The sequence below is a fragment of the Rhinoraja longicauda genome, chromosome 17, assembly GCF_053455715.1.
Source record: "Rhinoraja longicauda isolate Sanriku21f chromosome 17, sRhiLon1.1, whole genome shotgun sequence".
NCBI classification, from domain to species: domain Eukaryota; kingdom Metazoa; phylum Chordata; class Chondrichthyes; order Rajiformes; family Arhynchobatidae; genus Rhinoraja; species Rhinoraja longicauda.
Genome location: NC_135969.1, coordinates 46,195,397 through 46,220,731, shown reverse-complemented (window position 1 = coordinate 46,220,731; position 25,335 = coordinate 46,195,397). Strand labels below are relative to the sequence as shown.

Genomic DNA, 25,335 nt, shown 5'->3' with positions numbered 1-25,335 from the left:
TTAGGGCTAAAGGAATCAAGGGATATGGGAAAATAACAGAAATAGCTGATTTTAGATGATCAACCATGATCATATTGAATGGCGGTGCTGGCACGAATGGCCTACTCCTGCACCTATTTTTCTATGTTTCATTCTATGTTTCTATAACAAGTTAAATAAGTAAACTCCAAATCATGTATGCAGAGCAAATAACATCTGCAAACGTCTAGGACATCGCAGGGCTGCTCAGGAAATAGTTTTTATAAAAATGCTTTCAAATCAATAATTTATTGATAATTATATATTATATGTGTGTTATTACATTTATGGACCTATTAAGCTGCAGCAAGTAATAATTTCATTTTTCTGTTGCCAGCACATATGACAATTAAACACTCTTGACTCGTGATTTACTAGTTTGTGTTGAAATAAAGGATGACGCATAATAGTTATTAATTAGTTTGCTGTCTTTTTATTTGAATATAGTTTGTTTAGTGTTGTTTTGGAACAAGTAACCACCAAAGTAGAGAACGTAGATGGACATGCAACTTCAGGAGGTAAATCTTCAGGCGGTTTTGATGTCAAAGCTCTCCGAGCCTTTCGTGTATTGCGACCTCTTCGACTTGTATCTGGAGTACCAAGTAAGTTTTCAAAAAACAGAGTTTTTAACTTAACCTCGCCCCTCATTCTTGAATTATTTTCTTGCTGTTCTACAACCATCCAAGAGCTTTGCATTCCTCTTTACACTTTCCTGATTTCCTTTACCTCCCTAGTATTTTGTGTCCTGGTCTAAACCCGAGAACCTTCCCAAAACTTAGCTGCATTTCTACATCATTTCTCCTTTACCATGCACCTTAAAACTAACCTAATTGATTATTTTTTTAGATTACCTAACGCTTTACTATCTAATGTCACTTTATGTGGTTCTTTGCTGAATTTTGTTAGTTAAAGCACTTGTGAAGCACTTTGGGGTGATTTCATATATTAAAGTTACATAAATGCAGGTTGCTGTTATTTAAAAAATATGATATTTACACCAGTGAGCCTTTTCATGAGCAAAATAACTTTGATTTTGATTTCGTTTTATATGCTTTTATACGATGAATTCCAAATATGTGCTTCCCATTTGGCAACTGAAAAGACTGATTGAATACTGAGGTTACTCTGTTCTCTTTGATTGTGTGACAAATTTCTTGTAAAATTATAAATTTATAAGACTTTACTCTATGGAACTTTTTTTGATGAAGCTCAATTGCTACATTTTAAAAATGTAGAATTTAATTTGTGTTTCAAGTTAGTAAATAGTGATTTCAGAATTTTATTTTAAATTAATCCCTCTGTTATTATTACTTGCTCCCCCTCTGTTATTATTTATTTTAGACAATGCAATCCCTCAGTTTTAGAAACATCTGCTTTTAGAAGCAGATTATTAAAGGTCACATTTATGGTGTCAGAGCAATTTATCCTCAATTTTATTTCGTATTGTTATAATTTTCTTATATGTAACTCAATTGTTATTTCTTTTTATTAAGGCTTACAAGTTGTCTTGAACTCTATCATCAAAGCCATGGTTCCCCTTCTCCACATTGCTCTGCTAGTATTGTTTGTAATCATCATTTATGCTATAATAGGATTGGAGCTTTTTATAGGAAAAATGCACAGAACTTGTTATTTCATTAACACAAGTAAGTATTAGTGCTTATTCACATATGTTCTTTTTTTTAATGCAAATCCAATTTTAACGAAAGTTTATGGAAAATAAAGTCAAGTTTAAAGTATTATCATTGTTTAGTTAGTTTAGTTTATTGTCATGTGTACCGAGGTACAGTGAAAAGCTTTTATTGCGTCCTTCCCAGATAAATACTATTGATAAACGTCTTACATAGTAAAGAGGATAAAAATTCAAATATACTCATAAGGATCTTTTTTTGGTTAATCTTCTTATCGTGTCCACACATGCTAGATATTGTTTCAGCCAAAACTGAACACAACTCTCAGCAATATCATTGTTCTCTGCGAGGTGCTCAGCTTTGCATTGGTGCTCCATTAGAGGACATCTCAATAGGTGCTCCATAGTTTGTGGTTCAGCGCCACATATGCAGATGATGTCTTCAGTGTCTATATAACCCCACTTTACAGTGACCAGTACCAGCTCTCAGTCTGTGGAGGCATCTCCATTCAGTCCAGCTTGATTCGGCCACAGGAAGAAGTTCTTTGGCATTTATGGACATGGATGTCTTTGATGGGAGATTGGCTAGTCTCTCTTCCCATAATGCAACTCTAGTACCTTCAGCTTCAGCATTTGGTTCAACTTCGTTGAGGAAGTTTTTCCTGGACTTTAGCCGACTCTTTGCGGGTTCATGGCCGAATAGGAGATGTTGTATATCTGTGGTCTGGCAATGGCGTTCTCTACTGCTTGGTTAATTTAAAGACCTAACAGCATTGGTTGTATTTTGCATTAAGGTTGTTGTAGTGTTTTCCACTCATTGGACACCATTTGTGTGCTTAACTTTGTGAATTTTTTGCGTCAAAGTAGTTGAATTTTTGAGGTGATAATATTGCAGCTTGCAAAATGCAGGTTGTGGGATTTCAATGAATAGATTATTAATACCTGTGCAACTCCATCGGGTTGAAGATTAAGAAATAAACTGCTCCATTGAAATCATTGGCGTGGTTTTCTGGTCATTATCAAAGGGACGGTACTCACAAAAACCTGTCCACAAAGTTTCATTGAGCCTTGTGGAATGGATTTTACCTTTTCTAACACATTTTTATGAGCCATCTTTGTAAGAATGTTTTAATTTCCAGCATTGGTAATATCATCAAATTGGCTATGCATCCATTCTAATAGGAAAAATCCTGATAGCAGTTAACTAAGAAGTAAATAGAGACAGCTTTATAGCCTTTAATATATTACAATGAATAACCTGCCAAATGATTAGAATATTTACATGGTTAAAGTAGCATCTGAAATGTCAGCCAAATTTTCAAAGTATTTTTATTCCACTAATGGAACAAATTTGAAATAGGTATTTTGAATAATTAAAAACTAATTAGACTTGCACATGTAAACTTAGTCTTTTCAGGAACAGAGAGATTGTTTAGCGCTAAGAAGAGTGTGATGCCAAGTTAAGACTGCTTTAGCGCTTTTGTAGGACGGGTGGAGGGGTCATCGACAGTGGCTTCTGGATTGCTGTGTTTCACTGTGAGCAGGCATGCTCCAGAAGTTGTTGTCATTGTTTCCCCATTATGATGAGTGCTGATCGCCTGATTGTCATTCCCATCATCTAGATGCTCTAGTGTTCAGAAGAAAATAACTAGAACAAATCAGGTGCAGAAAGAGAGTGTGAATGGAAGTCATGATTGGGATAGAGAATAACCGAGACATAAAGGCAATTACACATCTTCAAGCAATAAGTGATAGGAGCAGAATTAGGCCATTCAGCCCATCAAGTCTACTCCGCCATTCAATCATGGCTGATCCATCTTTCCCTCATTACCCTATTCTCCTGCCTTCCCATAACCTGTGACACCCGTACTAATCAAGAATCTAACTGTCTCTGCCTTAAGTATATCCACTGACGGCCTCCACAGCCTTCTGTGGCAAGGAATTCCACAGATTCACCACCCAAGATTGTCATTGTGAAGTCTGACAAGTTAGCAATAATGAACAATAATCTCATGGCTAAAGTATCACTGAGCTTAGCTCATCATTTAGGCGAATGCAGCAACTTCAAACCATTCACTGTGTTCCAGTGGTGAGGCAGATGGCTGAAAGGCATTTTGTGAAGCTAATAGAGTGACAGAGATAGCATCTTCTGCTCGATTCTACATGATGTTGCTGAATGATTATAGTGTTCACAGCAACTTCTGGCTCAGATGGGATGAACTAAATGTTGTCAAACATATTCATAAACAATGATCAAATTTTCATTGTATTATTAGTGGAATGAGTGGTTCATGATTATTCCTCATGTAAAATTTATTTTATAGTTCTAATTTGTTGGGCAGTGTTATTTTTATATTGAATGCATTAATTTGAGATAAACCCTTCCAACATAACATAATCTAACAATATTATTGTCTTTGATTTTCAGATATAATATCAGAAGATGAGCCAGCACCATGTGCATTTTCAGGGAATGGCTATCAATGCTCCATGAATGGGACAGAGTGCAAGGGTGGGTGGCCGGGCCCCAATGGAGGCATCACAAACTTTGACAACTTTGCTTTTGCAATGTTAACTGTTTTTCAATGTATAACCATGGAAGGGTGGACAGATGTCCTGTACTGGGTAAGTGATTGCCAAGCAGAGCAGTTAAATATGAATCATTTAAGTAGTTTACAGACACAATATACAAGATACCCTTCACACGACATTCTGTGCAATAATCTATTTGCAGTCATGATGAATGATGCCTTTCTGCCATATTTCAGAGAGTGGAATTATTTAAAATAGCATGCAAAGTTAGCTTTATATTTACATTTTTCTCTCACAAATATGATTATTGGTTACTTCATAATTATAATTATATCAATCAATAGTCAATAGTCGTTTATTTGTCACATACACATAAATGTGTAGTGAAATGAAACATTACCCGCAGTTGAAACACTAAGACCAATAAGAATAATCAATAAAAATGCAATAACACACACAATCATACACTAACACCAAACAAAAAGAAACATCCATCACAGTGAGTCTCCTCCAGTCCCTTCTCACTGTGATGGAAGGCCAAAATGTCTTTTCTCTTCCATGCCGTCTTCTCCCGAGGTCAGGCTGTTGAACGCCACGTCGGGGCGGTCGGGGCTCCCGACATTGGAGCGCCGCGCCGGACGGTGAAAGGTCCACGGCCAATTCCAGGCCGCGCCGGACGGTGAAAGGTCCGCGGCGGGCCGACCCAAGCCCCGCGATTCGGGGTGGGCGAACACGCTGCCTCTGCCATTGCCGGTGCTCCCGATGTCGGCCCCCACCCAGGGGCCTGCGGGCTTCCGACATCCACGCGGCCCGCGCCGGAGCCTCCGGAGACGAGTCGCAGCCGCTCCCGCAGCATCCGAAGGCGGCCAGCGCCGCAGGTGGTGAGTCCGGGCCACGGGCTCTGCGAACCAGAGCCCCAGGTGGTCCCAGGTGCATGGCCGGTGGTAGGTCGCAACGGGAACGGAGACACGACACAGAAACAAAGGTCGCGTCTCCGTTCGGGAGAGAGAATTTTTTTATTTTTTTTACAGTTCCCGTTCCCTCCCACCCCCCCCCCCACATTATTGGTTGCTTCATAATAATGGATATTTCCATATTTAACTGAAAAATTATGTGATAAATTTTATATAAATAAAACATTTATATAGTTTGAGATAATCAGAATACCCTCACATAAATCCAGTTTTGATATGAAATCTCCCTGCTGACAGTACTTTTAATAATAATTCACATTAAACTTTTCATCCTACATAGAGAATTTAAGGAATCTCAAACCAGTTCCAATGCAGTGTTCTTAATTTCTAATATTAGAAAATAACTTGCTACGTTATTGATAAATGTATGCATCGTGCTTTACATCTCTGGTTTGAAAGCTGTGTAAACCTGTCAATATGACCTCCTGCTGCCTGCGGGTATCACATAAAAGAGAACACTTCATAAAACAATTATCTATATTGACAATGTACGTGCAATCTACACAAATCCCACAATCTTCCACAGAAGATTGCAGAATGAAGCAATAGATTTGACCAAGGCATGGTTGAAGAAATGGGTTTTGAGGATCCCTTTTGGACAGGAATAGAGAAATGTGGCAAATATATTTGTAGAGATTATTCTGCTGTTGAGAGGGAGGAGATTTAAAGAAACTTTGAATGGGAAGAGTAGAGATAGACACTGGGTTGAATGAGGTTGTGAAGCAGTAGTTGATAAGGAAATTGTCTCATTTGTAAGGAAGTTTATGAATTCAGTGGATTGATGGCGGGAATCATTCATTAGCAAGGAGAAAGCAGGGAAAGAATTTATAATTGGAGTTCATGCTGGAACTTGAGAGAGACCACCAAGTAAGACTCACCCGAAGATGACAGTCGTGTATATGATGGTGCTGATGCTGGGCATGGATGTGAGGAAATATATAGCACCAATTGGATGGTTTTTCATCCATCTGATATGTTTATTCATAAAATGCCAGCTGTTTCACCAAATTCCTTTTAGCTCATATCGGTGTAATTTTGGATTTCCCTTATTTTATTTTAAACTGTATGTACCTCCAATTTAAAAATAATTGCTAGATTTTAACAAATACTGTCCAGGCTTAAAAATAAATAATTAGGTATTTTGAATAGAGGTGGCCCCAGTTGGAACATTACAATCCATATTCATCCATGAATCTAGTGCCAAACATGGATTTAAAGATGATTGCAGAGAGGTAAACGTTGATGTCACTAGTCCACATGTGTGCACTGCCTCCATATCCATGGATGTACTTGCTATTGAGGAGTATGTGAATAAGGACATTTTCCTCCAGACTACGAGGAAGTTTGATTAGCAAACAAAACTGGCTTCAAACAGGAATCTTCTATTTTGTAATCTAGAGTTTTGTTATTTGGTTATTTGAATGCGTTCTTAGGGGTAATTAAATTATCCACAATCATTGTGCTCCGTCTTTATATTCTGTAGCATATTTTATACATAAACATTTACTTATAGCCAAGTTCACTTAGATGTGTAATTGTTAATCAATTGTTTTATATCTAAATAGCAATAGTGCTTCAGGTATTTATCTTTGCACAACCTCACAATATTTCAAGTATTAAAATATATAGCTGGGTTAGGCTGCGACTGTAACTTGCTATCATCTTTACAGATGAATGATGCCATGGGATATGAATTGCCTTGGGTCTATTTTGTCAGTCTCGTCATCTTTGGATCTTTTTTCGTTCTTAATCTTGTACTTGGTGTATTGAGCGGGTAAGCTGGCACTTCATTTTATCTGAAATGCAAAGTCCTAAATCCAGTTACCATGTTGAATGTTTGGAAGAGTCAGAAAAAATGTTTGCTCATTTCTGCCAATGAAGTAGAAAGGAAACATTGGTGAAAATATGCATCACAAATTCCAAATACAATTTTACAAAAGATCTTTACAGTGAGCCCAAAAAGAATGAAGGAGGATGTTTAAATTATTTTTGTTATCTAATTTCCAAGAAACAAAGTGGCTGGCTGAGGGACTTTGCCATCTTGAGTTGCATAAAAACCATAATGCACCTTCTCCATTTTCCAGGTTAATGACTCGGTTGGATTAGAATGGCCATGGATATATTTTGTTAGCCTAATCATCCTCGGCTCATTTTTTGTACTTAATCTCGTACTTGGTGTACTTAGTGGGTAAGCAGTTAAATTATGTGTACCTGCCTCTGCTTCCTTAAAGGTGCTCGCATTAAACAACTGTGTTCTTTGCATGCAACTTGCATTTGGAGGTGGCTTTTTAATGGGCAAGCATTCTTGATGCAGTGAATTGAGAGCAAGTTGTGACATTCTGAGATAAGTTGCTTTTGACATAATGCATTCTGAAAGAGTTAACTGCATGGGATTTTTAAGCAATGAAGATGCGCTGTTCACTGCTCGTTTCCTAATTCTAGAGTTTATAATATACCGTTTGCTGTGTGCCTGAGTGTTATTTTTGGGGTTCAATCAATTTTCTGTTATGCAAGTGAAAATAACACAATTTTGCAGTTCTCTTGGAATGATGTGCATTTATTGGACAATAATTATTTCTGCTCTGCTTCATGGTAACTTAATTGGGTGATGTTCAATTTCTTTTATCATAAATCCATTTGGTTGTTGGATATCTTCAGTTTATGAATTATGTTCAGTTATACTAGAATTACTTCATTATAATAGGGTATTTGACAAGATCAATTATTGCCATATCGTAAAGTGATTGAATTGTTTCTTGGAGCATGTGGACAAAGTCACCCATTGTAAGAAAAAAAAATATATATTTCATTTGTATTTTATAAACATCCAAATCTTAAATCACAGTCACATTTTCAAAAATACACATTTCCACTGTTCTAAACATTATGCATTAAAAATATTCTCAAAAACTTGAATAGGGATGCATTATAGATTTCATTGATAAAATAATAATGCAAAATTTGAAAGCAAACCATAATGTTATGTATTTGCTATGATCTCTGTATTTCTCTATAGCAGAACAAACTGTGATTAAATTGCCAGGAAAATATTATTTAGTTCAATGTAATACTTAAGAGACTTATTTCCCTTTCCCATATAGAAACAACCTGTGACAAAATTATATTAATTACCTCATCTTCCCCTGTCAGACAGCTGCACTGCATGATTTAGCATTTATATGTTATATAATATGTTGAAGAACAATAGTTAAAAAAGAGACTTAATAGTTTAAGTACTTGCAAGGAATTAAATCAGGAAGTAGATATTAAGTTAGATATTTTAATATTTTAATGTATGTTAGTACAAAGTTTTATTGATTAAAAACAGATGAACAGGAGGAATAGGCCAATTTGTCCCTGCATTGATCATGTCTAACAAATAATTTCCAAAGTTTGCTGAAAGTCTGCAGCGATACTTCATTTGGTGGGAACCAGGTTCAGTTAAGGCATGCATTCATTCCCACCTTATTAGCAAACAGTGGAATGAAATACCAAAAATGAACCCAAGTACATTTTGTGATCCACATCAACTCTTTTCTGAATCTATAGTTTGTTCAGGCAAAAGACAAAGGAGTAGCTTGTAGAGGGAGCTTGGCTTTTATGATATTTGGATGGCAATGAAAATTGCAATGAAGGAATAACAATTTTTGTCTGCAATGAATAATTAAAGAGTCAATTGTTATGGGAACAGTAAAGTAGAGAAATCTATCTCTAATAAAAATCGATGAAGTGAGCCTCTGTTCAGAAAGAGTAACGAAGACCCTTTTTGGAGTTGGTAATGCTTTTGTAAAGTAAAGAATTGTTCAGGAATGTCATGCAATAAATAAAAGTGGCTACCCAGGCTACATGCACTTATGCTTTAAATGATAAATCCATTGGTATCAAGAGGGCAGAGACGATAAATACCTTCCTTGCTGTCCTTCTTTACTGTAGAATCGATCATGTTTAAAACAAAGGACAGTCAGATGTTCTCACTTCATGAATTGTACATGGCTACATCTTTTCAAACAGATCTTCATTTTACTAAACTGCATCAACGCATGTGCAGGCAAAAGTGTGTAACAGCAAACAGACGTCTAAAGGAGTTTCTCAGTGAAGACAACATTTTTGAATTGCTGTCAAAACGCAGTGTGGGGCAGAGCAATTTTAAATGTTTCTGAACACCAGGGAGCTTTAAAATTGTGCAAAGATCTTGGATGGCAACAAGTTTCAAAAAGGCTATCAGGGTATTCTAGTGAAGGGGATGAGCATCTGCCACCTGACTTCTTGTCACTTTAATGGCTGCCAGGGCTCTGGAATGATGGGATTATGTGGCTGCTAAATTGGCATCAATGGGAAACGTTACTGGGTGAGTGGGGGTGAAGGGCTGGATCAAGCACAACCTGGCTCCATTTGTACTATTCCCTTAACTTCTTACCAAAAATACAGCTACCATTGAGTGGTATTTATTAAGACATCAAAGCCTTTTTCTGAATATCTGTCATTGACAGACATTATAGTTGTAAATAAGTTGAACATTAATTGAGTCAGTCTCTTTCTGTTTATGCAATCAGCAGGGAGAAATGATGTACCTTACAATCCAAATGAATAATATCTATAATACAATGTACTAAGTTTAATTTATTAATCTTAGACTTTGCAAAGTATACTCAGTCACAAAATTGGGCCAAGAAAATGAGTGTGAGGATTTCTCCATGTAGTTTTGTGATTTTATTTGTAGACAATTTAAAGACTTTGGGGAGTCATGATGTGAACCATTCACCACTGATTGTCACTTGGTTTGTCGCTAATCCAATTCACTTTCTGTAAAATAATAATTTTCCCAGTGAGATTGATGGTGGAGGACTTGTGATGAAAATAGGGTATCAAGGTTGGGTAGTTATGGTCTTTCCTTTTTTAAGTGGTCATTGCCTCACACTGTAAATGTTACATATGTAATATTAACTTAAACCTGTTGTCCATATCTTCCTGTAAGGCTTCTTCTTTACCTGAGGAAGTGCAAATGAATTTAAATGTTACAGAGTCAATAGCAAATATCTTAGACAATAGACAATAGACAATAGGTGCAGGAGTAGGCCATTCAGCCCTTCGAGCCAGCACCGCCATTCAATGCGATCATGGCTGATCACTCTCAATCAGTACCCCGTTCCTGCCTTCTCCCCATACCCCCTCACTCCGCTATCCTTAAGAGCTCTATCCAGCTGTCTCTTGAAAGCATCCAACGAACTGGCCTCCACTGCCTTCTGAGGCAGAGAATTCCACACCTTCACCACTCTCTGACTGAAAAAGTTCTTCCTCATCTCCGTTCTAAATGGCCTACCCCTTATTCTTAAACTGTGGCCCCTTGTTCTGGACTCCCCCAACATTGGGAACATGTTTCCTGCCTCTAATGTGTCCAATCCCCTAATTATCTTATATGTTTCAATAAGATCCCCCCTCATCCTTCTAAATTCCAGTGTATACAAGCCTAATTGCTCCAGCCTTTCAACATACGACAGTCCCGCCATTCCGGGAATTAACCTAGTGAACCTACGCTGCACGCCCTCAATAGCAAGAATATCCTTCCTCAAATTTGGAGACCAAAACTGCACACAGTACTCCAGGTGCGGTCTCACCAGGGCCCGGTACAACTGTAGAAGGACCTCTTTGCTCCTATACTCAACTCCTCTTGTTACGAAGGCCAACATTCCATTGGCTTTCTTCACTGCCTGCTGTACCTGCATGCTTCCTTTCAGTGACTGATGCACTAGGACACCCAGATCTCGTTGAACATCCCCTCTTCCTAACTTGACACCATTCAGATAATAATCTGCCTTTCTATTCTTACTTCCAAAGTGAATAACCTCACACTTATCTACATTAAACTGTATCTGCCATGTATCCGCCCACTCACACAACCTGTCCAAGTCACCCTGCAGCCTTATTGCATCTTCCACACAATTCACACTACCCCCCAGCTTAGTATCATCTGCAAATTTGCTAATGGTACTTTTAATCCCTTCATCTAAGTCATTAATGTATATCGTAAATACCAATCCTCTCACTTAGAAGGACACGCAAAACGTCCTTTAATGATGATACCATTTCAAATATTGTACCCCATGGGAAGATTCCTGCAATTCACCATTATCATCCCACCACAGTAATGTGATAGAATTCTGGAACATAATTTTAAGCTCCAACACGGTAGGGGGCAGGGGTAAGACTTTAAACTTTCAAGAATCTGAAACATCACCAAAACCAACTGCAGCTTTTTCAAAGGATGATGTAGTAATCAGCTACCATGAGGCGGGTAAAATATTTTAAAAGACTATGACAGCTTGCCTCAAATACTGTTATGGTTGAAGACGAGTGATTTGTAATTCTCACCTCCTGGGGTTTATAGCATTAAATGCTGTAAACATCTCCAGTAAATTAATTGTACTTGAACACTACTGATGATTTTCCTCATGTTTTAATGATGCAAATAAAGAAATACTCTTTTCAAATTTATTTCAATATTTTGTGTATTTTGGTAAATAAATTAGTTACATTAATCTGTAAAATGCATCCAACCTATTGGAGATAATGCAGTTGCATATTTGCACATTTTACTGTAAAAGAACAAAATAAAATTCTGGATAAAAACAATAATACAGTGCAGCAGATTAACTATGCAACAAAATGTCAGGCTGTAATATGTCCTAAGGGTGAACTTCACAGCAGCTCTAAAATGTGCACATATGGATTATCAAACAAAAACTCACTGGAATTTCACAGAGCAATGTAGAACCTCACATTTTCATTGCACTGATTAAATGCATATAATGGTTTACAGCAAAAATGAAACACACTGAAGGTGTTGAGCAAAAAATCTTGAGCAAAAAGCAAAGGGTTCATTTCCCTCTCCCTTCCCCCCTGTATCGCACTCTCCAGCTTTACATTTCATTCCTCCTTTTCTTTCCTTATCCTTGCCCGACACCCTTTTGTCTCACCTCTACCTTTGTCACTATCTCCTCACATCCACCAATTACTTCCCCTCACCTGTACAACTGTCCATTACCAGGCTTTGCCCCATCCTACTTTTCTTCCCCCCTACTCCAATATTCTGAAGAAGGGTCCTGACCCAAAACATCATCTGTCCATTCCCTCCACAGATGCTGCCTGACCAACTGAGTTACTCCAGCACTTTGTTTATTGCTCAATGGTTTACAATTACTGCACCATCTTAATCCAAGTATAATCTATAATAGAAATATGCAAGGATATATAGAATTAAAATAAGTAGATAGTGAAAAATGAAGCAACGGTTTGGTACAAAATTTCCCTACGAAGCAATTTTAGGTGATGTGATGTTTGGCACCAGTGAGATTAGTAACAGTAGAGTAGTAACAGATTTTGTCTGTTTATTGTCAGCACATTGTTAAATTGTTAACATCTGTACAGATAATAAATGCAATGTTAAAACTTAAAATCAAGGTGTCTTAAACAAAATACTGCCTTGGATAAAACAAATGAAATTAGGTCAGACACACAGTGTGGTTAATTAAAGCCCTGATTAATTATTTAGCTTAATGGATACTGTTGCTAAAGCCAGCAGGGTTACAAATTGACTTGGAGATTTAAAGTACATCTATCATTTTCTCAATGGAAATATATTCTGTGCATTCTAGTGGGTGTGCAGTGAAAGCAATGGAGTGGAAGGAGAATGGGCTGAAGCCTGCCGATAAAATAACCACATGTACACATCACATGCTATTACTGAAGTGCAAATCAGCTTGCAAATTCAAGGAATTAAGCGATAATGCTGGTTGAATTTGGTTCTCAGAAACAGCATCTTGCTCCTTGCTTCATTATTTGTAATATCTTGCTAGATTGAATTCCTAAAACAAAGCTAAATAGAAATGAGTTGACACAAAGTGCTGGCGTATCTCAGTGGGTCAAGCAGCATCTTTGGAGAACATGGTAAGTGATATTTTGGGACGGGATCCGTCTTCACACCCTGAAAGAATTCAGGAGTTAAAATATCCCATGGTTCATGCTGCCAAAGTTGAAACAATCTGTCATCAATTTCAGGCCATACCAGCCCAATGTCTGTGCAACATCAGGGCCATCACATTTGCATGGTATGCCTGTCTGACCTTTTAATTTGTAATGAAAAACTTTTTATGCAATTGTGATACATCTGCAAATAAACTGACCTACAGCAAATGCACTGATGGATATTACTATAAACCCCTATTCTGAAATGTACTATTACTTTGTAAATTACTCTAAAATGGATGTGGCCAATTACTTCAGTCAGATGTTCTTCCAACACATTCTGGACCAAACTATCTTCAGTTCGACCTTTTCTCCTTTAGAAGGCGAGAAGAATTCCACATATCTCCCACATAGGAGATTAGTGGGCAAAATTAGAGCACATGGTATTGGGGGTAGGGTACTGACATGGATAGAAAATTGGTTGACAGACAGAAAGCAAAGAGTGGGGATAAATGGGTCCCTTTCGGAATGGCAGGCAGTGACCAGTGGGGTACCGCAAGGTTCGGTGCTGGGACCCCAGCTATTTACGATATACATTAATGACTTAGATGAAGGGATTAAAAGTACCATTAGCAAATTTGCAGATGATACTAAGCTGGGGGGTAGTGTGAATTGTGAAGAAGATGCAATAAGGCTGCAGGGTGACTTGTGTGAGTGGGCGGATACATGGCAGATGCAGTTTAATGTAGATAAGTGTGAGGTTATTCACTTTGGAAGTAAAAATAGAAAGGCAGATTATTATCTGAATGGTGTCAAGTTAGGAAGAGGGGATGTTCAACGAGATCTGGGTGTCCTAGTGCATCAGTCACTGAAAGGAAGCATGCAGGTACAGCAGGCAGTGAAGAAAGCCAATGGAGTGTTGGCCTTCGTAACAAGAGGAGTTGAGTATAGGAGCAAAGAGGTCCTTCTACAGTTGTACCGGGCCCTGGTGAGACCGCACCTGGAGTACTGTGTGCAGTTTTGGTCTCCAAATTTAAGGAAGGATATTCTTGCTATTGAGGGCGTGCAGCGTAGGTTCACTAGGTTGATTCCCGGAATGGCGGGACTGTCGTATGTTGAAAGGCTGGAGCAATTAGGCTTGTATACACTGGAATTTAGAAGGATGATGGGGGATCTTATTGAAACATATAAGATAATTAGGGGATTGGACACATTAGAGGCAGGAAACATGTTCCCAATGTTGGGGGAGTCCAGAACAAGGGGCCACAGTTTAAGAATAAGGGGTAGGCCATTTAGAACGGAGATGAGGAAGAACTTTTTCAGTCAGAGAGTGGTGAAGGTGTGGAATACTCTGCCTCAGAAGGCAGTGGAAGCCAGTTCGTTGGATGCTTTCAAGAGAGAGCTGGATAGAGCTCTTAAGGATAGCGGAGTGAGGGGGTATGGGGAGAAGGCAGGAACGGGGTACTGATTGAGAGTGATCAGCCATGATCGCATTGAATGGCGGTGCTGGCTCGAAGGGCTGAATGGCCTACTCCTGCACCTATTGTCTATTGTCTATTGTCTAACAAGTCTGAGATGGATCACTGTCCATTTTTCAGAGCAATGCCTTGACTAAAAACACTGAAATTGATATCTTTGTATCAGCAGTAGATTAATATATTTCTTAGCAGTAGTCTGAGAGACCTATGAGTGGCATTCTGTTATCGTGGAAATGATTTTATTTCCCCTTTGACTTCGAGTAATTTTGAATAATTAATGATCTAGAAGCATAATTTATTTTATTAGTTATAATTACAGATTGAGTTTTCCACAGATTGGTGATACATTTTTGATAGAACTTGTGGTTTAGGATACTCCACATACATTTGCCCTGTGGTACCTGTGCAGTGGATCTTGGTCTGTAGAGTTCATAAGGTGCTCCCTTATATTTGATGGCTCCTGTGCCACTCATTTGAAGGAATCCATCCAAATGGTACCTTGCTGAATGTTGGCAAAAACAATGCTGCCTGGTTTACAGCATGTTACCATCCTTTTGACACCCAGTGGAAGGGATGAAAATGAATACCAGCACAGATTGTGGTTCTAAAATGACTGGGCTAGAGTGATAGGTCCTTCCCTGAAGGATGTAAATGAACAAAATTTAACTGTTGCAGTGGACTTTTTAATCCCATAGAACACAACTTTATTTGAACAGTTTACTCCCTGCTAGTAATTTGAGCCCTGATTGTTTAAGTCTATTACCATGTTAGTAGCTGAATGTGTTAATTACTTGCTGATCATGTAAATAAAGTTATTCCATTTAATTAATATTTCACTTTATGTTAGCAGTTTGTGTTGAACAAGTAATAATTAAGACCCCGTCCTCTATTTTTATTTGTGCTTTCAATTTGAAATATTTCCTATTACCATGAAACCTGCAGTGAGTTTTCTAAGGAAAGGGAAAAGGCAAAGGCCAGAGGAGATTTTCAGAAGCTGCGTGAGAAACAACAACTTGAGGAGGATCTCAAGGGCTATCTGGATTGGATCACCCAGGCTGAAGACATCGACCCCGAGAATGAGGAAGACTTTGAGAATGCAGAGAAACGAAATCGTAAGTATCTTCCTTCATTATTGATTCAGATTCAGATAAGTTTATTATCGTGTACACAGGATGCAATGAAATTCCTATTCTCACGAAGTTCACAGAGTGAACAGTATATGTATAATAGTGATAAATACAACAATAAATACAGCAATGAGAATAGTGCAAGTAGGAACATAAGATGGATAAAATACTGATAATTACTTTGATAAAGCAGAAAATAATGGAAATACTGAGCAGGTCAGGTAGCATCCAACAGGAGAAAAAACAATTCATGTTTTAGAGCTTGAAACAATTTAATATGTGAAAAAATTAATGTAATTTTGAAATTATTTTTCTGGATGGATACAATTTGTTTTATAGTATGGAGTCAATCTAAAAATTGTTTCAAGTAGTCTTAAAGTAGTCTTCAATTGGTTTATTTTATTTACTGTATTGGAATAGTTTTGTGACTTTGGAAATTCCCACCAGTAACATGAAACTAGAAACATGTATACCTAATATGGAAATTATCTTGTTGAACGATGAAAGAACTCAATAAAAATAAATGCCTTTTAGGAATGTTGGAAAGTAAATTTGTGAAGAAATTGGATCCATTGGCACATTCCATGCATGTTCACATAGAATATGGTCATTTCTCGGGTGACTAATCACCATCTAGAAATTAGCCTGAGCATGATTCAGGGTGGTACACCAGAAATTTACCCAGTGTCAGGAGTGCATCTAGTGAAACCAGAGTACAATGGCCATTACAGATTTACTGATCAGAATTACCCATTAAAGGAAACAAGGGCCGAGTGTTGCAATAAACTGGCAAAAAGACAAAAATTTAGTGGCTCTGCTTGGATACCCATTTTTGCACTCACAGTTATGGCTGGAGTTACTATTATGCTGTGCTTTTCCCACTGATTAAGATTGCAGCATTTCTATATGACTTGAGACCACTCACATCGCAGGGTTTGATTGAGCATTTGCATTGGATGTTTAGTGCCCAGCCTCACAAAAGAATGACTTGTTCTATTTCCTTGATTCTTGTTTTCTCTCGTCTCCATGGCAACTGCTTATATTGCTGTACTCTGGCTGTCATGGAGAGTGTTCTTTAAAAATTGACTAGCTTCCAGTGACTGTGACTATGATATGGTAACTGCATTCTCTGCAGGCAGTTGTCGGGGGCTGTGCAAGTGAATTTGTGCTGCTTGATTCAGCATGAAAACCAATCTAATGACTTTTGTTATTCGCTGGCCTTTTCTACAGCTTGATATTTTGGGTCATCTTTCTAACACTACTTTATTAATATGAGTGCTGTGTATGTTTAGCAAACCAAAGAGGGGTAAACTCAAATTTATAGGAATTAATGATGCATGCAAATGATTATTCTATTTTGTCTGTGAAGAATTTATATTGTGCACATTATTTGAAAGTTTTACATGTAAAATATTTAAATACTTATCTGAGATACCACCAATCCAATGATAAAAAGGAAGACATTTTAGGAAGGAGTTTTGAAAAATAATTTGTGGAACACACTGAAGTTGTACAGTAAAATGTTTCACTAGTTCTCCGACCAGGCTCATAAGCTATGCCTCTACTAACATTACACTGCACCTTAGTATTGTTTAAGAAACCTTCAACCGCTGTCTATTAAAATAATTTGAATGCAACATCTAAGGGGTCACATTTTCAACTAGGGTCATCCTTCGTTTTCCAAACTGGCTGCAGTGATCCCCAGTGACATTTTTGTCTGGATCTATAATACCAATAACACCAACTATAATACCAATTTTGACATTCGAAGAGAAGTCAGACCTTCACCATCTACTTCACATGGCATTCTGGCCCTGATGCTAATAACAGGGTTTTAACTATATTTCAATAACTTGACCTTAGTTTACCTTTTCGGATTTTCTTGATGGTGCTGTATAGAATGCCTTGACTGTCTCAATGTTGATTTGCTAGTACAAATATTTTGTATTGACATTTCTCTGGTGATATCTTTATACAAATAAGTTTTACGCTTGCCATTTGTCTGCAGAAGGCTTCCTTAAGATTTCCTCCTTTCCTTGGACCGTGTAGACATCAGTGTCTAATAGATTTACTATTCTGAGACTACTGCCAGATTGAAGTGTGCAAAACTCACCAATCTGTTAACCGAGTCCCTTGAGTCATAACTTTAAAAAATACATACGTTCATCAAATTTATTTTAGGATAGTTAATTAACAAAATTGATCTGTTTGACATAGTTTGACCTTTAATCAATCTGTTCAGTTAGTGATGCATCTGGCATGCTGAACCACTGCATATGTATATGCCCCCAAAATACAATTAGCTTCTTTTTCAACCTGAGGCAAAGCATGGTGAGGGTTGAGATAGCTGCAGGCTCTGTTGAATAAACCTTCATGAACCTCGGATCAGGTTATCTACAAAACAATGAATGGGTTGCTCCAATAATCTCATCAGAAATTGGGTATCTTTGACATTTTCACTGTGCAATTTCTGTTGGGTAATTTAAAGTGTGAAGAGGTCTATTCATGTGAGGATGCAGTCCTTTCTAGAATATCTAATCAGAAGAATATGAAAGGACTTAAGATGGATTTTCTGATGTATATTTGGAGTTTCTTTTGTATGACATCAATAGTGTGATGTAGCTAGGTGCCTTTCGCACATGCAGGAATATCCCATGGCAGCAAACCAGCAAGCTTGGAGAAAGAAGACTGAAGAATGGCCTCGACCCTAAATGTAACCTATCCATGTTCTCCAGAGATGCTGCCCGATCCGCTGAGTTACTCCTGCACTTTGTGTAAATTAGAAAGTCTGCATGAAATGTCAGGAAGCTGGTGCATCCCGCCAATTGCTGACCAACAGGACATTATAGAAGGTGCCCATGTGGTGTTTGCCTGGAAGCTCAGACCTCTGCCATCATGACTCCGACTGTCAGACCTGCAGGATTTTTTATGGTTGCTAAGTATTCTCTTCTCCAGAAGATTGTTAAGGTACAGCACTGTGTGGCACAAATTTGTTGTCCCCTCTAACGATCATCACATTCGTTATTAATTCACGAAATGCTGGAGTAACTCAGCAGGTCAGGCAGCATCTCAGGAGAGAAGGAACGGGTGATGTTTCGGGTCGAGACCGTTCTTCAGACTGATGTCAGGGGGCGGGACAAAGGAAGGAGATAGGTGGAGACAGGAAAATAGAGGGAGAACTGGGGAGGCGAAGAGAGGATAGAGGAACTATCTAAAGTTGGAGAAGACAATGTTCATACCGCTGGGCTGCAAGCTGCCCAAGCGAAATTTCCGGTGGGCCTCACTATGGCACTGGAGGAGGCCAATGACAGAAAGGTCAGACTTGGAGTGGAAGTGGGAGTTGAAGTGCTCAGCAACCGGGAGGTCAGGTTGGTTAAGGCGGACTGAGCGAAGCTGTTGAGCGAAATGATCGCCGAGCCTGCGTTTGGTTTCGCTGATGTAAAGAAGTTGACATCCAGAGCAGCGGATACAATAGATGAGGTTGGAGGAGGTGCAGGTGAACCTCTGTCTCACCTGGAAAGACTGTTTGGGTCCTTGGATGGAGTTGAGTGGGGAGGTAAAGGGACAGGTGTTGCATCTCCTGCGGTTGCAGGGGAAAGTGCCCGGGGATGGGGTGGTTTGGGTAGGAAGGGACGAGTGGACCAGGGAGTTACGAAGGGAACGGTCTCTGCGGAACGCAGAAAGGGGAGGGGATGGGAAGATGTGGCCAGTAGTGGGGTCCCGTTGGAGGTGACAGAAATGTTGGAGGATGATTTGTTGGATAAGCTGGCTGATGGGGTGGAAGGTGAGAACGAGGGCGATTCTGTCCTTGTTACGAATGGGGGGAGGGGGAGCAAGAGCGGAGCTGCGTTATCTCAACTCTGCTCACGCTCACTGTTGCTTGTTAACCAACCAGTCCAAATGGCAGTCAGGCGTACCATTGAGGACTCCTGAAGCTAGCTCCAGGCCTAGACCTATTATAAGTCCACCTCCAAGGCTATCTGCAATCTCCTGCAGTGAATGTCAACTGCAAAACCAAGTATAGGCAAAGTTAGTGGAAAACACGAACCTCAGGAAGACAGGAAGGTAGTTGCCTAAGGTGTCTGTGCTATTTGATTACAGATTGATTTGGATGATTTTGTACTGTTTTTTCCTCATTGTGGTATTATAGATGATATGGCAATCATGAAAGAAGGTGGATGAAGTGAAGCTTGTGGATTGGAATTGCATTTCTTTGATTCTGCAACCGGACGAGTGGTCCAGGTGACAGAGATGATGCTATAGTGCCTTTGTTGACAGTTCATTTTGAGAGTAGCATGAAGTAGTTTTCAGTGTTGATAACCCTAAGGGGACCAGTAGTTGCTTCCCTTGACAGGTTTACCGGATGTTGCTAAATGAAAAAGAGGTCCATGAAATGTTTCCCACTTGCTGGGAACACAAAAGGAAGAGGAGCAATCAGGTTGAAACAAATAACTATAATGTGCAAGCCTGGGGCGGAAATGTAATGCACAAAGAAACCAACTTGTGTAGAAATAAAGATAATGCCAGCAGCAGGAGGTAACGATACAGAGATGAGAATAAGATTTAATATGTTTTGCCTTTTGACCAAAGAATTGAAAATTAAATGAAATAGGTGAGATGTATTATTCTTTTACTCAATGATTCTTTATGTTTATTTGTTATTTGTAAAAAACAGCAGGGGAATGTTCATTCCTGGCAATGTCTGTTCACGTTCTAGGGATTAGAAAATGTTGAGTTGAAAACATGAACGATGCCTTAACTAAATCAGCGCACAAGGAATGCACAGTTCACTGTCATGCTCAGGATGGACTATCAAAAAATTATAAATTGGCCATATGATTATGTTCCCCTGTACAGCATGCATATGTGAAGTTATTGGATTGACCATACTTTAATACTTGTATTTATATACCTGAGGCAGACTGAAAGCTTATTAGTCATTTGTTTGAATCAACAAAAATGTTACGTAATATCATTACCATCAACATGAGTTTAATCACACATATCACAGTGCATTTCAAATGTTATCAATGACTCTTTGCAAAATGAAACATGCTTTGTGTTAATGATTGATTTTGATACATAAGTGTTTCACAGAGTAGGAAACAAGTATAAAGAAAACATTAGTCTAACGGCAAGAGATTCATATAACCTTTGGTTGGTATGAATGCAGTATATCTTATTAAATTGTATTTTGGATTGCATGGCATCATTAATTTTTGAAAAAAATACTGAGTAAAATTATCCATTTGAGGGATTAACATACAAATGTAACCACAAGTAAATCTGGCTGATGTAATTCTGCTATCATTAGCTTTGTAGTCACTGTCTTATCCTTGGTCAAGTTGAAAGCATTGTTTTTGTTACATATTGTTATATGTTGCTTCATTTTGAAAATCACTATTTCTAACCTTTATAATATTGTTGCTGCCATCTGCTGCAATTGCATGCATTTATTGTGAAGGGGTAACGCTGGCCGAATTACTGGAAAAGAAGAAAGGAAAATTTGCATGGTTTAGCCAGTCATCTGACACTCATGGTAATTGTAGTTTGTTTTTCGTTCATAGATTTTTGTTTTTGTTTTTTGTGGCATGTGCTTCTTTTTGCAATTGTTTTTCTCCATTGCATGATCATATATTTCTGTTAATTATTTGCTGTGTTTTAGAATGATTTTTTAAAAGGAGCTTTGAAAAAGAAAGCTGCTAGTTATCTAACTCTGCTTTTGTGGAATGTGCAGTTTATTACTTGTGGTCATTACTTCCACAGTGAAAGGCAGTGAAATGGTACAAAATGAGATGTGACCAGTTGAATTTTATGAACAAATTGCAAACAGTCTACTTTTACATTCATCTGTACTTTAAGTAAAATTAAACTTTGCGCTCTGCCTTTAGTTGGTTTTTAAACTGCTTAGTGTGATGAATTTGGAAAACTTTTCATCTAAGCCACAATGTATAAGAACTATTTTCCTTCCATTTTCTGATCTAAAACACAGAATAATAACAATGTTCAACTTTCAATTCTAAATATGTCCAGATAGTAGACTTAAGAATCCATGTTGTATAAGTGCTATGAAGCATGAGAAGGACATGCTAATTATTCAGTCTTCAAAAAGAATTAACAGGATGTGCTGTGCATGATTGTCAAGATTTTTCCTCAAACATTTCAGTGTGGAACAGAGTTGCACATATGAAAATCAAACTGGAAATGTAAAACAAAAGCAGAAATTAATGGAAATATTCAGCAGGTCCAAGTGCATAAAAATCTATGTTAAGGAAGCAACAATTTCTTCGTGAAAGTGTCTCAACCACAAAATTAGAATAGGCATATCCATGATTGATCCACTATAGTGTGCTGACATGTTGCTGACATCAGGCGTACACCTAATGGTGTGACTATCTGTGTAATATCTAATTTGAGCTCAAGGTTCCAGACAGTGACTATTGTGGAACAGTCACCATCAAAACAATCACGTTTTGACGTTTGTTGCTTTCGTTGCTGTTGCTCACATGTGGAGATCTGACTGAGCAGTTTTAAAATTGTTCTAATTCTTTCCAAAGTTCACAGTTAAACTGACTGATTATTTTCCATAACATTTAGATGAATATATACTGATTCTGTTGTTGCTTCAGTGGTGATTCAAATGGCAGTATCTCATTATTGTAATGATCAGCCATGATCACATTGAATGGCAGTGCTGGCTCGAAGGGCCAAATGGCGTCCTCCTGCACCTATTGTCTATTGTCTATTGTCATAATGGCCATGTTTGGTCACGCAGAGTAGGAGGCATGTCTGTCATGAAGGGCCTATTCCCAGAGAGTTTTCAGCTATACCATTTCCCATCTGATGAACAATGTATGTGACCAAACCTGACATTGTGAGGTTTGAGATTCCCTGTGAGAGGATCTTTATCCACATTCTCATGCCTGGTCTATCTGTAGAAGTCATGCTTATTCCCAAGCATGATTCCCAAAAAGTTAATCTGCAAGTCGAATCGGTAGTACAGAAGGCAAATGCATTTATTTCAAGGTGGCTAGAATACAAAAATAGGGATGTAATACTCAGGCTCTATAAGCTGCTGGTCAGGCCGCATTTGGAGTATTGTGAACAATTTTGGGCACCATATCTGAGGAAGGATGTGCTGACTCTGGAGAGGGTCCAGAGAAGGTTTACAAGAATGATTCAAGGAATGAGTGGGTTAACATATGATGAGTGTTTGATGAGTACTGGGCCTGTACTCGCTGGAGTTTAGAAGGTTGAGGGCGAACCTAATTGAAATGTATCGAATAGTGAAAGGCTTGGATAGTGCGGATGTGGAGAGGATGTTTCCATTAATGGGAGAGGCTGGGACTGGAGGTCATAGCCTCAGAATTAAAGGCGTTCCTTTAGGAAGGAGAAGAGGAAGCATATCTTTAGTCAGAGGGCAGTGAATCTGTGGAATTCTTTGCCACAGAAGGCTGTGGAGGCCAAGTCAATTTTGAAGGCAGAGTTAGATAGATTCTTGATTAGTACGGGTGTCAGGGATTATGGGGAGAAGGCAGGAGAATGGGGTTAGGGGAGAGAGATAGATTAGCCATGATCGAATGGCGGAGTAGACCTGATAGGCCGATTGGCCTAATTCTGCTCCTATCACATGACCTTATGACCTTATCTTGACTGTCAACTTCCTTGACACAGGATCTTTCCAATAAGCCACAGAAGGTGTCTGCAGTGTCATAGTCATACTGTACAGAAACATATTTATTCACAAAATGCTGGAGTAACTCAGCAGGTCAGGCAGCATCTCAGGAGAGAAGGAATGGGTGATGTTTCGGGTCGAGACCCTTCTTCAGACTGATGTCAGGGGGGCGGGACAAAGGAAGGATATAGGTGGAGACAGGAAGATAGAGGGAGATCTGGGAAGGAGGAGGGGAAGAGAGGGACAGAGGAACTATCTAAGGTTGGAGAAGTCGATGTTCATACCAATGGGCTGCAAGCTGCCCAGGCAAAATAGGTGCTGTTCCTCCAATTTCCGGTGGGCCTCACTATGGCACTGGAGGAGGCCCATGACAGAAAGGTCAGACTGGGAATGGGAGGGGAAGTTGAAGTGCTCAGCCACCGGGAGATCAGGTTGGTTGAGGCGGACTGAGCGAAGGTGTTGAGCGAAACGATTGCAGAGCCTGTGTTTGGTTTCGCCGATGTAAATAAGTTGTCATCTAGAGCAGCGGATACAATAGATGAGGTTGGAGGAGGTGCAGGTGAACCTCTGTCAGGTGACGTCATCCACGGGTCGGCTCAACCTTCCATCCGGGCGACGACTACCTTGGTAGCTGCCCGGTTCATGTGGCACAGCTTGCACAAACAGGTCTGTAACTGGGCCCGGGCATGCATTCCATGCCTGACGTCAAAGATTCAGCGCCACATCCGGGTGCCCATATAGGATTTCGCTGTGCCTCGCCGTTGGTTCGACCACATCCATGTGGATATCATGGGCCGGCTTCCCATCCCGGGGCGTCACTCACCTCCTCACTGTGGTGGATCGATTCAGCCAGCGGTGGCCCGAAGCCGTTCCGCTGGCTGACACTTCTACTGCGACGTGTGCCCGAGCCCTCGCTGTCCACTGGATAGGAACATAGACATAGAAACATAGAAACATAGAAAATAGGTGCAGGAGTAGGCCATTCGGCCCTTCGAGCCTGCACCGCCATTCAATATGATCATGGCTGATCATCCAACTCAGTATCCCGTACCTGCCTTCTCTCCATACCTCCTGATCCCTTTAGCCACAAGGGCCACATCTAACTCCCTCTTAAATATAGCCAATGAACTGGCCTCAACTACCTTCTGTGGCAGAGAATTCCACAGATTCACCACTCTCTGTGTGAAAAAAAACGTTCTCATCTCGGTCCTAAAAGACTTCCCCCTTATCCTTAAACTGTGACCCCTTGTTCTGGATTTCCCCAACATCGGGAACAATCTTCCTGCATCTAGCCTGTCCAACCCCTTAAGAATTTTGTACGTTTCTATAAGATCGCCCCTCAATCTTCTAAATTCCAGCGAATACAAGCCGAGTCTATCCAGTCTTTCTTCATATGAAAGTCCTGCCATCCCAGGAATCAATCTGGTGAACCTTCTCTGTACTCCCTCTATGGCAAGAATGTCATTCCTCAGATTAGGAGACCAAAACTGTACGCTATACTTCAGGTGTGGTCTCACCAATGCCCTGTACAACTGCAGCAGAACCTCCCTGCTCCTATACTCAAATCCCCTCGCTATGAATGTCAACATACCATTCGCTTTCTTCACTGCCTGCTGCACCTGCATGCCTACTTTCAATGACTGGTGTACCACGACACCCAGGTCTCGTTGCATCTCCCCTTCTCCTAATCGGCCACCATTCAGATAATAGTCTGCTTTCCTGTTCTTGCCACCAAAGTGGATAACCTCACATTTATCCATATTATACTGCATCTGCCATGCATTTGCCCACTCACCTAACCTATCCAAGTCACCTTGCAGCCACCTAGCATCCTCCTCACAGCTAACACTGCCCCCCAGCTTCGTGTCATCCGCAAACTTGGAGATGTTGCATTCAATTCCCTCGTCCAAATCATTAATATATATTGTAAATAGCTGGG

At 39.4% G+C, this 25,335-nt stretch overlaps 1 protein-coding gene across 9 annotated transcripts in view; it reads left to right on the top strand.

The window, feature by feature from the left end:
* Positions 1–25,335, top strand: part of LOC144601975 (voltage-dependent L-type calcium channel subunit alpha-1D-like) — a 282,505-nt gene that overhangs the window by 90,055 nt on the left and 167,115 nt on the right. For all 9 annotated transcript variants that reach the window (XM_078414647.1, XM_078414644.1, XM_078414648.1 and 6 more), the window contains exons 5-9: positions 466–620; positions 1,512–1,664; positions 4,077–4,273; positions 6,825–6,928; positions 15,537–15,706. In XM_078414647.1, coding sequence (XP_078270773.1) covers positions 466–620; positions 1,512–1,664; positions 4,077–4,273; positions 6,825–6,928; positions 15,537–15,706 — 779 coding nt within the window. The remainder of the gene's footprint in view (positions 1–465; positions 621–1,511; positions 1,665–4,076; positions 4,274–6,824; positions 6,929–15,536; positions 15,707–25,335) is intronic.